Consider the following 15,199-nt stretch of genomic DNA (forward strand, 5'->3'; position numbering starts at 1 on the left):
TTTAAAACTATTGTTAATTGGGTCAGTTCACGCACATCTTAATTATATTATCATATTAGGTAAAAATTGCTATGATAACAATTGTTGGTTTGACATGGTAACTTTTAAGTTAACGACCACTCCAAATTTCCTCTACATAAATGCTTTCGAAAGACTTTTGAGTAATTAAAACCAACGGCGACGACGGCCAAGAGGCTTGTTTTCGGTCCATACTAGTGATGTTTTACTTGGTTAGGACTTAGGAGAGTGACTCTCATAAAAGTTATTTAACTTTTCACATGTTTGTATATCTCGATGAGATATTTATTATCTTTTAGATTTGGAATAATTTTGTCTACCAAAGCTTATACAAATAAGAAATTGCTATGATAACAATTGTTGGTTTGGCACGGTAACTTTTAAGTTAATGACCACTCCAAATTTCCTCTACATAAATGCTTTCGAAAGACTTTTGAGTAATTAAAACCGACGGCGACGACGTCAAGAGGCTTGTTTTCGGTCCATACTAGTGATGTTTTACTTGGTTAGGACTTAGGAGAGTGACTCTCATAAAAGTTATTTAACTTCTCACATGTTTATACTAAAAAAAAGTACCTGACTTTGGGAGCTTCAATCTAAGTCGACATATAATGTAAGGTACATGCTTTAGAAAAATAGAGTAAGAGAGGTCGCCTTCTTATTTTCTTTAAATATATTGTTCATTGGGTTAGCTCACGCGTATCTTAATTATATTATCCGATATATATTTTTTATATCTCGATCATTTTATGAGATATTTATTATCTTTTAGATTTAGAATAATTCTGTACACCAACAATTATACAAATAAAAAAATATTATCTAACCTTTTCTGCGTGTGCTAAAACTTGATCATTAATTTCCGTAAGTTTTATCCCATTTATTGTCAGCTGAACAACACCATCCGGGGCTAGGAAGAGGTTCATAAGAGGACTATTGCATTTGAGCGAAGTTTGAGACTCGACAAGATATTTCTACTTGCTAATGAAATTTTTTAACCATCACATTTATAATTGTGATATTTCAGTGAAAACTACTGATAAACTAAACGCGACATATAGATAATTTTCCATCCCTTAAAGAGTAGAGTTATCCTTTCAACTTTAATATCTTTCTCACTATTTAATCCGTCCGGAATTTAATTAAAATGTGTGGTTGTATATACATAATAATCAATGAATAATGTCTACAGAAAAAGTGAGACACTGAGTAAACTTTGAACAACAAAAATAAAAATTTAGAAAATGAAGAGAAAGTAGATTTCGCGAATATATTGTCTATTCCCATGATTTGATAATCGCTAAAAAAATTCTATGAATAATGCTTTTGTTAAAAAAAATCACATGAGCCCTTCCTTGTTTTTACTTGATAGTCTCATTTCTGCTGCATTGCTCCTATTATGTGATATTTAAGTTGTCCAAAAACAAGCAGAAAGAGAAACTTATTTTATTGCCGTCTTCAGAGGAAGGAGAAACCGAGGAAGAGGACAAAAGGAGTCAGTGAGATAAGTTAGAATCATTTATTCTTATTTAGAGGTTTCGAAATTAAATTAAAAAAATAAAAATAATATTTCAATAGGTAGCGTTTTAGCCCACTCTACTCTCTTTTTTTCTTCTTTTGCACGGGGGTGTGCATGTTTGAAAACTTGGCAATAAATAAAGAAATGAAGTGTACAAATGGATTCCATGCAATCGAAAAAGAAGAAATAATGCCAAGTGGAATATACTTGGCAAAGGTTTTTTCGTGCCTTAAAATTCACCGCACTCTCTCCTCGACCACATCAACACCCTTTAATTTTTCCTTTTTTTTTCACACTAAATTCAAAGATGCTGTTGACAATTGTGGACTTTTCCCTTACCCACTCATATTGACTCTTTTGCCCCTTCTTTGAGTTCAATTTTACCCCAATTGAAGTTGAAGTTACTCTTTAGTACACCAAGAATGTCTTATCAAAACGTTACTAATATCACTATATATCGTGATTTTATATATACATAATCAAATATAGTCATATTAGCAACGGGAATGTATAAGACAAATAATTGTGATTTAAATCTTTTATATAAATAACATTAGATTAAAATTAGTTAACAACAAGAGAAGTAAAGTAATGAACTCACACATTTGGTTTTTTTAATAAAAGGTCAATAAGGTAAATAAGAAGAAATTTAGGGGTAAAATTTGCTGAAATTTCAAGTACAGTACTTATTTTTTCCAGTGAAATATTGTTAAGTCCAACTGGGTTAGGCCTGTCCCACTTGTCCGCTCATTTCTCATATAAGTTTGCTATTCGCTTTCAGTTCTGTGGAGGAAACAAATCCTGAATAAAAGAAACCAAAATCACAAGAAAAAAGAAGAAGAAGAAGAAAGGATTGAGGAAAAGTAGAGAAAATGGCGTTGAAGTTGAATGCCTTCAACTTTCAATCTCACAAATACTCTTCTTTTGTTCTTCCACCAATGGTGAGCCTTAGATCTCCTAAGTTTTTCATGGCTGCTAGCCTTCGTTCTGGTACAAAGTAAGTATCATCTTTTCATTTTCTTTTTATGTTTTTTCCTTCAGTTTGCATTTTTAATTTATTCTTGTTCTTATATATAAAAGTTGGTAAGAAAGATTTCAGGTGTAACGTGAGTTTCACTCTCTTTATCTTTTCTTTTAATGCTCTTTCAGTTGCCTTTTAGTTTATTGTTGAAACCCATTACTTCCTTTTCATTTTATATATTAACACTTGGATCTTTGTTAAAAAAAGATTGTTTCTTGACTACTTTTTTATTGGATTTTTTATTTAACTTTAGTTCTATTTTGTCTTTTGAATTGATTTATCTGTATGTGAGCTGCTTCTTTTTTGTTTCTTAGGCTAAACATTGATGGTATTAATCTTGAAGAGATTTGGGCAACTATAACTTTTACTGTTCTTTCCTCAAGTTTGTTGTTTGGGGTTTCTTCTAAAAAGTTGATTATTGGGTGCTGTTTCTGAAGGTTTATGCAAATGACATTGTGAATATTTCTGTGCAGTTCACTTTTCCTGAGTGTCTTTGAGCATGCTGATTTATTTTCTCTAGTTTACTTGTGCTATATGCCTTACATATGTTGAGTTTTCAGGATTTATTACTACTTCTGTGAGGGGACTGACATGGGGGGGGGGGGGGGAAGGAAGAGAATTTAATGGTATACAGAGTCTGAAATTTTCTTCTTTTTTTTTTTTTTTTATGTGGAAGGAAACTCAGATTCTAAAATTGTTTTTCAATTGTCTAATTTAATTTGTTGGGAATTAGGTCTCAAAGGCTAGATATGTTGGTTTCAGCTACATCCTAGAGTTGACTGATTTTATGGCTAGTTGGTCCCCAACTGGTTTACCTTCTTGATTCCATAATGAGGTTCTTTAGTTGACTGTGAAATATAACTATTTTTTCCATTTAAAAAAGAATGAGGTCGTTTAATTTTCTCTAAATGATTCATTTAAGATCTCTCTCTCTCTCTCTCTCTCTCCTGGTATGATAATTCAATAATATTTGTATTTTCTTTGACTCATGACCGTTCTTTTTCATTTAAAATTTATATTCCATGCTTCCTTTCCTTCTTTTTTTTTTTAATTTTGTTGGTGGAGAAGGTGCATAACCTTTAAATTTGATTGAGGCTGTATACAATTCTATGCTTTTTTTCCCTGTGAATTTTTCAGTGACTTCAGTAGTTTCATTACCAGTGCTTTCTAGAAGCGTATTTTCTGTGTCAAACAAAAGTGAGTTGGCCCTGTCAGTAGTAAAGCCGGAAATTTCAGGATTTCTGGCCAGGTATTCATTTACTTAGTTATTTTTTGGACTTTTCCAATGTGTCAGGCTTCTAGGAGCGTTCATTTGTTTTTTTCTTCTTTTGATAGCGGTGGCGTTCGGGCTAGCTATCATGTACCTCAACTTCTCTACCGACTACCGACTACATCCTCCCAGCACACTCCCACGCTTAGTAAATAGGAAGAAATCACCTAGCGTCTTTTTTGTCTCTGCTAATCTCCCATGATTTTCACCCACTTCAAGGACTGCTAGGTCACCCGTCTTGTGTGCAAGAATTTGTTTGTTTAGACCTTTGTTGTTTTTTGATTTTCTGTTTCTTGGCATTTGATGTTAGCTCATTTGGACTGTAATGTGATTGGATCCCTCGTCTATTAATAGTTCTAAATTACTTGTCCAATATAGATTTGGTTGAAGTGATGATGCATGAATGAAAACATATTAGTGCCTTCTTTACATGCATAATTCTGCCTCAATTGGTGCACTCATTAGTCATTAGTTATCAATTCACTTAGGAACATGCTTGTTTTCTAGCTTATTTTCTTATTCTTTTAGCATAAGTTTTTCTTGATTTTTCCCTTGGTTTTTCTTTTCATTTGGAGTCTCAACCTACTTCCCCTTAACTACCTGGTTGTATGGATTTTATTTTTTCTGATTAGTTTTATCCGTCCTTTAAAATGAGCCCTAAGATGCTTAAAATGTATAAAGTAGATTTAATATATGCATGGACTTCATCATCAGGGACTCCTGCAATTGAAATATGGAAAAAATCTTTGTACCTTTAGTTGATGATAGGGGCCAATTCCGTCTGAAAAAACATATTGGTGGAGTTGCTCTATCATATCTGATTGTTAAGCCTTTTCTCCACTGATTAGACAACTATGCTTACTAGGAAACCTTTGCACTTCCTTCTTAACTTTCCTTATAAAACAAAAATCACTAGGGAACCTTTAGAACAAAATGCCCGAACCTTTCAAAACATGTGATTCCTTTGTTCAGAACACTAATATATTTTCAAGCTGAAATCATATTTCACCATGCTAATGCCTCTGGTTGTGGAGATTGTAAAATGAACCTAAAGACAATATTTCATATATAGGATCTTGGTTTCCATCTTATTGGTACTGCATGCCAACGATTACAATTCGTGATTGCCTTGTTGAATGCAAACTTAGTATTTGTTCCCATATACAATTTCGATATGTATGTCGCAGATTAAGATTTTTGCTTGACTCTCTCTTATAATTTGGTTTTCTTTTTCATTCTGTCTAGGGAAGTTGAGACAAAGAAGCCTTTTTCTCCTCCTCGTGAGGTTCATGTTCAAGTAACACACTCTATGCCGCCTCAAAAAATTGAGATTTTTAAATCTATGGAGGACTGGGCGGATCAAAATTTATTGGTTCACCTGAAACCAGTGGAAAAATGCTGGCAACCACAGGATTTCCTGCCCGATCCTGCTTCAGACGGATTTCATGAACAAGTCAAGGAATTGAGGGAGAGGGCTAAGGAGATTCCAGATGATTATTTTGTTGTTCTAGTTGGGGATATGATCACAGAAGAAGCCCTTCCAACATATCAGACTATGCTTAATACACTGGATGGTGTCCGTGATGAAACCGGAGCAAGCCCTACTTCTTGGGCCATTTGGACACGGGCCTGGACTGCCGAAGAGAACCGGCACGGTGACCTCCTCAACAAGTATCTTTATCTTTCAGGTAGAGTGGACATGAGAGCTATTGAGAAGACAATCCAATACTTAATTGGATCTGGAATGGTGAGTTCTGCCTATTTAAGCTTTAGTTTCAAAATTCCCTCTACAATCATACTATCTATTAAAGCTGGAAAACGTCATCTTATACGTGCTGAGACTATCAGATAAATATACAATCAGTGGGCTGTTTTAAACTTATGAATACATGTAAGCACCTTCAATATCTAGAAAACAATATTTACCCATATGCTGAGAGATTAATTCATAGTGTCGTCATACGTTGTTCCCTCATCTGGTTTACAAATTCTGTTTCCCTCCTCTCGAAACAAAGAACAGAACTCGTCTCTCAAGAGAATCCAAACAGGTGATATTTTCTTTTGTTTTTTTAACCTACTTTGTTCAGTAAATGGCAGAATAGAGACTTAGTGTTTTGTTACAGTGCCATACAATTTGATGTGTCAATCTGCTGTTTGCATATGTTTCATTTGTCCAAAATGTTTCAGGATCCTAGGACAGAAAACAATCCATACCTAGGATTTATTTACACATCATTCCAAGAGAGGGCAACTTTTGTCTCCCATGGGAACACAGCTAGACTTGCTAAGGAGCATGGGGACATCAAGCTAGCTCAAATATGCGGGATAATTGCTGCAGACGAGAAGCGCCACGAGACAGCCTACACCAAGATTGTTGAAAAGCTTTTCGAGATCGACCCTGATGGCACTGTGCTAGCATTTGCTGATATGATGAGGAAAAAGATATCTATGCCAGCACACTTGATGTACGATGGGCGCGACGACAACCTCTTTGATCACTTCTCAGCAGTTGCTCAGCGTCTCGGCGTCTACACTGCTAAAGACTATGCAGATATACTGGAGTTTCTTGTAGGTAGGTGGAAAGTGGCTGATCTTACTGGATTATCTGGAGAAGGAAGAAAAGCTCAGGAATACGTATGCGGGTTGCCACCAAGAATCCGAAGATTGGAAAAAAGAGCTCAGGGTAGGGCAAAACAAGGACCAATCATGCCATTTAGCTGGATATATGATAGAGAGGTGAAGCTCTAAGTTGCACAACAAATGAAAGAAACAAGGTTGTGTTTGTGTTGGTCTCTCCAGCAAGTCTCTGATCATATAGGATCTCTTTTATAGATAGTGTGTTTAAATCTCCAATGTCTTTGCAATTCACATTTATTGGTTTCTTTATGGGAAGAGATTTTTACTGGGGATGATTGTGCTGAGATGTAGATACAGTTGTTTCTGTTTGTGTTGTTAGGTCTCTGCTATATAGGAACAGCTGTAGTTTCTTTGGTTTTTTCCCTCTTTGAAATGTTCTGAACTGTATGAGTTTGTCTCCCTTGCTAGTGCTTTTGTGACTAAACATGATATCAAATCTTAATGCAATTTTTATACTTGTCATGATCTTGCAAGGAGTTAGTATTATTCGGTGAATTAGTTGAGTGCCCTCAAATTTATAAGTTACTTCTAAAAAGGCAGCCTGGTGTACCAGGGATCCCATACGTTTATGCGGTACGGGCAAGGGTCGTACCCTATAAGAGGGATTCCACATGTTTATACAGAGTACGACGTCGTACCCTATAAGAGGTTTGATTTAAACGGTTTATTATATTGTAATGCAAACATTAGTGGTTGCTTCTTCGGTTCGAATATGTGACCTATAGGTCATATCATATCCTAATGCAAATATTAGTGGTTGTTTTCTCGGTTCGAACTTGTGACCTATAAGGTCATATCATATCCTAAAGCAAATATTAATGGCTGCCTTCACAGTTCGAATTTGTGACCTATAGGTCATATCATATCTTAATGCAAATATATGCAAACATTAATGGTTGCTTACACGGTTCGAACCTCTGACTTATATGTGATACGGAGACAAAAGACAATCTCCATAGCTCCCCTTCTTATACTTCTAATTATAAGTTACTTCTAATATACTCCAAATCTAATTTAATCTAATAATATCTTGGTCATGAAAGTGGTCAATTTTGTTTTCCAACTTTTGCAAACTTATGTTTTCTTGCAAAGTACGTGGTTTAGTATTTTCTTAAAGTGGGCAATAATGATTCAGCAGTCCTATAAAGGCTTTTAATGCACATAGAGAAACGTCCCCAATCTTATAACTGGCTTTGGTATAAGTGATGAGAAAAGTAAATCTAGCTTTTTATGACTAAACTGTATATGAAGTAGGGGTGTACATAGGGATGGTTCGATTTTTTTAATTATCAAATCAAATCTTTGGTGTCGGATTTTTAAATTTATAAACTAAATTAAACCAATAAAGTCGGGTTTTTTCGGGTTTATTTTCCAGTAAAGTCTTCATAGCATAAAATATGTAACTTGTGCTCCAAATATTTCTTAAGTCCTGGTAAAATACGACTATATAATGTGTTTTCCAAGAAACTAACACAATAATAAGAGATAAGTCATAGTATTATACTAAAATATTCAATAACAAAGATAAAATAATAAAATTACATAAAATAAATATTGATAATTAATAAGCCATAATAAAAATTAACATAATCTAAAAATACTATATAAGTCATGCTAAAATAAGTATAGCTAATAAGTACTAATATTAATTACATAACTAAACACTAAAGAAAAAGATAAATTAAGTTATGTATTTTTATTATAAATAAATATAAAACTAAAATAATTATCCAACATTATCGTCATTCCAAGTATTGAATTAAATTTCTTTTGTTAGCATTAGTATTGATTTGAACTTTGTTTGAGTTACTACATTTATGGGTTATAAAATTTATTTATCATTCAAGAATGTTAAGTCTAAACTTGAAATAATACGTTAAAAGATAAAACTGTGAAAAAGTTTAAGAAATATTTATAAATTACATTACAATAAATATTTATATGTATAAAATATTTTTTAAAAATATATAAATGTACTATCGGAGTGGTTTGGTTTCGGTTTGACTTTTTTTAGTTAAAATCAAACCAAACCAATTATGGTCGGTTTTATTTTCCAATACCAAACCACGTCGGTTTTTTTCGGTTTGACTCGGATTATCGATTTGGTATGATTTATTAGTTTTTTTGTACACCCCTAATCTGAGGTACATACGTTTTCACCTATTTTAGTGGTGTATTTATGAAGTATGAAAATAGAGAATTAAATAGCTACAAGTTTAGGTAGTTTTCTTGATTGAAATACGAAATCAATGTGAACTGTGAAGTGCTGTAAAGTGTAAATTAGTTCTAGTTGGAAAAGTTCTCTTTTTTTTCCTTTGCTTTTGTTACTCTAAGAGTGACCGTACTGTCTACTTCTCAAATTATATGATGTGTTTTTCTTTTACACGACACAATATTTTACTATTTTACTCTTATTTATTGAATATTTATTCTATTTATGTGCCATCCCTATTTTCAAGAACAAATATTACTAATGGTAAAATATGAAATAAGTTACTAATTTTGTCTTAAACTTTTAAAATGATAAATAATTTATCACAATTATTTTTAGAAATCATGATAGATAATCGGAGACGGTAAATTTGTAAGTAATATTTACAGTCTGGTTGAAATTAAATGACAAAGGGGAATAAAAATAACTTTTAAGTGTAGTGGTGGTCCACATGTTTTCCTTTTCCAATTATTGGTGGTTCGCCAATTTTATTTCCAAATATGGAAGTATTTCTCGTTCACTTGTTTTAGATTTGGGAACAAGTACCCAAATACCAGAAGGTACAATAGTACAGTACATGGTGTGACCTTGCATTCCTTATTGGTCCTGAGTATTTCATAAACACATTTTTGTTATGTTTGGTAGGACGAAAAACATAAACACAATTTTGTTATGTTTGGTAGGACGAAAAATATTTTTTATTTTTTCGCTGTTTGTTTGCACAAAATAGTTTACAAAATATTTTTTTAGATATCACATTATATTTTTCTGAAATTGAAGGAAAATAACTTCCATAGAAAAAGTTAGGAAAATATTTTCCAAAAAATTCACATACCATCACATCTAATCCCAACCCCCTCCAATTTCAATTTTCTATTCTTTTTTCATTTTTTTGCAACAATCCCCACCCCAACCCCGTCAACCCACCCACCCCCACCCCCCACAATTTTTCTTTTTTGTTTTGTTTTTACCTTTTTCTATATTTTTAATTTTCTGTTTTTTGTTTTTTTATTTTTCTGCACCACCCACTCAATCCTCCCTGCAATTTTTTTTGTATTTTTTATTTTTTATTTTTTTATTTTTCTGCACCACTCACTCACCCCAACCCCGATGCGCGCGCAATTGTTTTTTATTTATTTTTATTTTTTATATTTTCAATTCTGGATTTTTCATTTTTCAATTTACATGTTCAAAATTTTACGAGTTCCAAAATTATGAATTCAAAGTTTATGTGTTTGGAAGTTTGCAGGTTTAGAAATTATAAAGTTTACGGGTTCAAAAGTTTAACAGTTCAAAAGTTTATGAAATTTGTAAATTCGGAAGATTGTTGGTTCGAAAATTTATAGCTTCATGTTTATTGTATCTAAATTATTTATGAATACTCTAGAAATTATTTTCCTTAATTTGCATATCAAACACGAAAATGAATAAGATTACTACTTGTTTTCCAAGAAAATATTTTCTTGAAAAATATTTTTCACGGAAAATATTTTTCGTTATACCAAAACACACCCTTTATCACTTAACCATTTCTATACATTATCACTTCAATTTTAACAATTATTGTTAAGTTTTTTAGCTTATATTATCACTTCAATTTTAATAATTATGGTTCAATTGTTTAGCTTGGTAATGCGGATAAATATTAACATTATAACCGCACAAATGTTCTTCTCTCCAAATGCCCTTGTACTCTTACCACAATTTTAGTATATCCTTAATACTTATTCTAACCAGATTTTTATCATACTAATATTATTTTATCATTATGCTCTTAAGTCTATGTATTAACATGTGCTTCATTTTGGACGATGAATGAAAGATACTCTTTTCTCCCAGTTTCAATACAGTCAAAATATTAAGATGCCTTTTAATTACGTATACAGAGATATTTTTTAGTTTCAATGGGACACTCATATTGCAATCACGAATTCAAATTCGTGCCAAATTAAGTTAGATAAATGCCTGTCCATTGTCCAAGCCAAAGAATGTCCATCTTACCATTAAAGAAAACAGTTAGCCAAATTTACATAGATTTCCTTTAATTATAGTTTGAAATTTCATCAATATTGACATTATACATACTCTTTTTTTTTCACGAATCTAACTGCAGCCTCACATATTAGAATCTCTATCTTTCTGTCTTTTTTGGAAAATACCCATATATATCAATTTTGAAATAAATCGTCACACAAAAAACTGTACATATATATAGTAACATATACGTGTCAAAGAAAAGTAGAGAATAGATTTGTGAAAATGTACCGATTTGTTCGAGGCCATAATCAAAACGAGAATAAAATCTGAAAGGCACGGAGAATCGCTTTTTCTAAATATGGCCAACCTTCAATGCAAGTGTTCGTCATTTTTGAAAGACGCCCTTGCTCTGCTAATTGGCTTTCTCAAAACACAAAATAATAGAAAGAAAAAAAAATTGAAAGAGGAAATGAGGCAGCTAAACGGGAATGGATGAGGAGAAATCTGATTTCTCAGAAATTACGGAAAGGAGTTGAAATTTATAGGCAGAAGAAATTGAGGGATAAACCCTAACCCTAACCCTGAGGTGACTGAAATGTGCAAAATGGACCATATAGTTTTGGATCTGGATTTGAGTTAGGATTTCTAGCCTAGTCCGTGTGGTAATAGGCCCAACTAAAATATGATCAAATTTATTCCGACCCATATAAAATGTGAAAGGAATTTTACATTCCTATACACTATTTCAATCTTTATTACCCTCCCTACTCAAATTTTAATATAATTACATATTATATACCCAATTACCAATTATGTACATTTTTAGACATTTAATGTTAATAATTAGTGTCCTAAAATCACTCTAACGTATCTTCCACTTCCCCCACGTTTCTCCCTCAACGTATCTTGCACTCACCCACGTTTCTCTCTCCACAAACTTTAATATCCCTCCATTAACGCCCATTTTCACTCTTCTTCAAAAATCAGTCTACATTTTTTCACTCTTCTTCAAAAATCCCTCTCCATTTCTATAGATTCAAGCACGATGTGGATGCTGGTGAATCCTCGATACCTGTTAAATCTGCAAAACGGAAAGGCAAAGAAATTGCTTCCGATAATGATTTTTTCGAATACGAAGTTGTCATGAAAGTTGCAAAAAAAAAAAAATAGAGTGTCTCCTAGTGTTAAACCTTCAAAAAAGAAGAAGGTTCAAAAATCTTCTAAAACTATTCCCCAACAGTTTTTGGATAAGGTAAAAATTTAGTAGTTTTAATTTTTTTTTTAAAGCTGAAAAACTTGTTCTCATTCTTATGAATATGCATAATTTTTGTTTTTGTAGTTGTAGATTTTTTGTCTATATTGTGTAGATTTATATTTTTCTGATTTTAGATAAATTATAATATAAACATAATTATTTTGTTTTTTAGTTTTGCCTCTATTTTCTGATTGTAGATAAATTGTAATATAACTATACTTATTTTATTTTTTGGTTTTGTCTCTGTTTTTCTGATTGTAGATAAATTGTAGTATAAATGTAGTTATTTTATTTTCTGGTTTTGAAACAAGTTTTAATAACTTTCTTTTTCTTTTGCTGCAAAATGGACCATTTTTTGCACCTCCTGATGTTGATTATGTGATCATTAGGTTCCAGACATTATCCGACCCCACTATTCCTCGCCAAATCAAGGATTTATTGTTTGAAAATGGTTTAAAGTTGTTTAAGAAGATATGTTTTGGGTATTTTCTTTCCCCTGCCCAAAATATGTATGCAAAATCAAGCAATTCATCTTTCTCATGAAGTATGAATTGAACGCATCTGGTTCCGACTTTTTTCAGCAGAGATAAAGGGTGAGAGGCTGAATTTTGGTTTGAGAGAGTTTGCCCTGATTAGTGGCCTTAGATGTTTTACGGAAGTGACATACTTTGGTTACACACCTAAGTATGACAGTAAAATAATGAGAAGCTATTTTTCAAACAAGAAAAAAGTTGAGAAGTCATACTTAAAACAAATTGTAACCAACCGTAGTTGGGTGAACGATGAGGATGCAGTCAAGCTGTGTATTCTCTATCTCATAGAATTTTTCCTATGTACTTCAGACAAGATAATGTATGTTTGATAGACCATTTTAGGTTCTATTTGGTGGACTCATGGCAGTATGCGAACTACGCATGGGGTAGTGAATCTTATACACAATTGCTTCAGTCCGTTAGGCACAAGCTCAACCCTTATGTTCATTTTTATTCATTCGAGGCTTTGCACTAGCTATGTAAATATGGTTGTATGAGTGTTGCTCTACCGTCAACACTGATATAGCTACAAGGGTTGCTAATTCGATCCCTCGCATACTTAGTTGGTCAGCTAGTAAGGACAATATATGGTTATCTCCAATTGAAGATATAATGATCAAACCATCATGGATCAAAGTAAATAATTTTCACTCCTGTGCAGACAAGCTAATACAAATTATCTACATATTTTATACATATTATGTCTAAGTCACTCACATTTCTTTTTTTCACTCAGTTCACCAAAATAATTGAAGCACCAGAAGAGCTTTCAAGAATGAATTTGCTAGATAAAGTTGAATACATCCTTGAAGAAGTTGAAACAAAGTCCGAGTATCCGATAGATGCTCCATCTCCATCCGGACATAAGCAGGCAATTGGAATAGATGACAAGAAAGGTATTGTGAAACAAATAAAAAAATTAAGAAAATATGTTGACAAGGTAACATATATACATAATCCTAGATGGTTTCTTTAATTTATGTTATGCAAATTATTTCGTTAACTCTTTCTATTTTAATATGTAGATTGGTTCAAATCTTGGAACTTTCAAGAAAAAGGTTTTTGAAGAACTATGTAGCATTTGACTGCTACTCAATGATTCAATCAAGGCTGTTTTACAGGCGATAAACAGTCAAAAGGATAACATTGATGCTAAGGTTTCATTTGAAATATATTCATTGTAGACAACATTTTTTACCATGTCTAAGTTTATATTATCATTCATAAAGTATATAGCCTAATAAATTAAATGTCTGCAGTTTACTGGCAGTTCTACAAAAAATGATGAGCACTCTAAAGAAAATAACAATCAACATTTTTCGGGCAGTAGTACTAAACCAGTGCATGCCAGCAGCAGTAAAACAACCATCTATATTATATCTACAATATATCTACATATATCTACATATCTGCGTTATGTCTACAATATATATACATATATCTACATATCTACATCATGTCTACAATATATCTACATATTGCCTAAATTACCAGCAACTAATCTGCATTATATTTCCAATGATTTTCTTAGATACAAGGCACGTGAATGACATAGAAATTGAGGAGAATGTTCTTGTAGGTGTTGACTTATCTTCCCAACTTGAAGGGCATTTGATGAAGATAATGCATGTATGATTTAGTACATGTTATCATCACATTTCACAATACATTTTGCATATCAGCTGCAGGACAACATTTCAATAAATTTACTACAATTAAACTACAATTCATATGCAGTGATGTTAATGTTTACTACAAATTATCTATAATTTTATTAAGTTATACATATTTATTGTAACAGAGAAGAAAACTATGCATGTAGAATCTCCAAAACAGGAAGCTACAATAAGCATTCCAGGAGAACAAAAAATGAGGAGAAGGAGACAAAAATGCAATCTCCCATTCTAGAAGAAAACGTTATACAACAAGGAGATGATTGTTGTGAAGATTTTAGTGGTATTATACATTACATTATAATTGTAGGAAAAAAAACAGGTTTAATATAAGTTTCAATTTTCAATAAAGAGCTGATGCAACATGTCTTCTTATTCTTTTGTTTTAAATTTTGAAGGTGAACCAGCCGACTACATTAATGTAGGTGATTCGGACAATGACTCCAGATCTAAAAAAAGGAAAGTAACACTTAATGATTTTGAGCTGCCAGAGAACTTCTCCCAGATTGTTAAGTTCAGCGAGCATAATGAAGATGAAACAACCTATGTGCATCGAGGAAGAACAAGGCAGTATGGAAAGCATGTTAAAACTCCCTTTCTCCCTTTTTATAGTTTTGGGGGGAGCATTTCTGTTGGACCTCCAATTTTCTTCATCAAACATACATTTACTGGGGTTATTGGCGAAGATGTTAATCCTGACTTGTTGGAAGAATTCAATAAGTGGTTATACTTTGGTACCGTTACAGTTTCAAAGAGGTTAGTTTACACAATTTGTTCATATTTTCGAGTGCATTCATCTTTTGGATTTCCACTTGAATCTACATATTTATTGTAATTGCTATGTGTTTAAATAGGAGGAAGGCGTTATTCTGTAAAAGATAACCAGCTTAAGTCGTGGTATGATCTTGGAGTGGAGAAAGTTGATAAAAATGAGTGGTTTTATACTTTGACACATCCCGAGCAAGTCCTCAATGACACGGTAAACACATACCTTGTTAGAATTTAATGACTAGTTGTAGTATTCTGCCATCTAAAGATTTTGTAGTTTTTTTGTTTAAAAATTGTAGTTAAATTATATGAAGCA

General features: G+C 32.5%; 1 protein-coding gene and 1 non-coding gene across 3 annotated transcripts; one reads left to right on the top strand and one right to left on the bottom strand.

The window, feature by feature from the left end:
* The first annotated feature begins 2,274 nt into the window (after positions 1-2,274).
* LOC107774635 (stearoyl-[acyl-carrier-protein] 9-desaturase, chloroplastic) lies at positions 2,275-6,927 on the top strand. Of its 2 annotated transcripts, none has more exons than XM_016594228.2 (3): positions 2,275-2,534; positions 5,074-5,575; positions 6,016-6,927. In XM_016594228.2, the coding sequence occupies exons 1-3, from the start codon at positions 2,410-2,412 to the stop codon at positions 6,574-6,576; spliced, it is 1,188 nt and encodes a 395-aa protein (XP_016449714.1). In that variant the 5' UTR covers positions 2,275-2,409; the 3' UTR covers positions 6,577-6,927. The 2 variants fall into 2 exon arrangements, with proteins under 2 accessions (XP_016449714.1, XP_075100722.1); XM_075244621.1 differs by lacking the exon at positions 2,275-2,534 and adding an exon at positions 3,619-4,056.
* Positions 6,928-10,935: 4,008 nt separating this feature from the next.
* Positions 10,936-11,064, bottom strand: LOC142176898 (small nucleolar RNA snoR86). Its single transcript, XR_012705702.1, has one exon. It is a non-coding gene; the product is annotated as a small nucleolar RNA snoR86 (small nucleolar RNA).
* Positions 11,065-15,199: the final 4,135 nt, after the last annotated feature.

This window comes from Nicotiana tabacum, chromosome 22 (genome assembly GCF_000715075.1).
Source record: "Nicotiana tabacum cultivar K326 chromosome 22, ASM71507v2, whole genome shotgun sequence".
In the NCBI taxonomy this organism is placed as follows: domain Eukaryota; kingdom Viridiplantae; phylum Streptophyta; class Magnoliopsida; order Solanales; family Solanaceae; genus Nicotiana; species Nicotiana tabacum.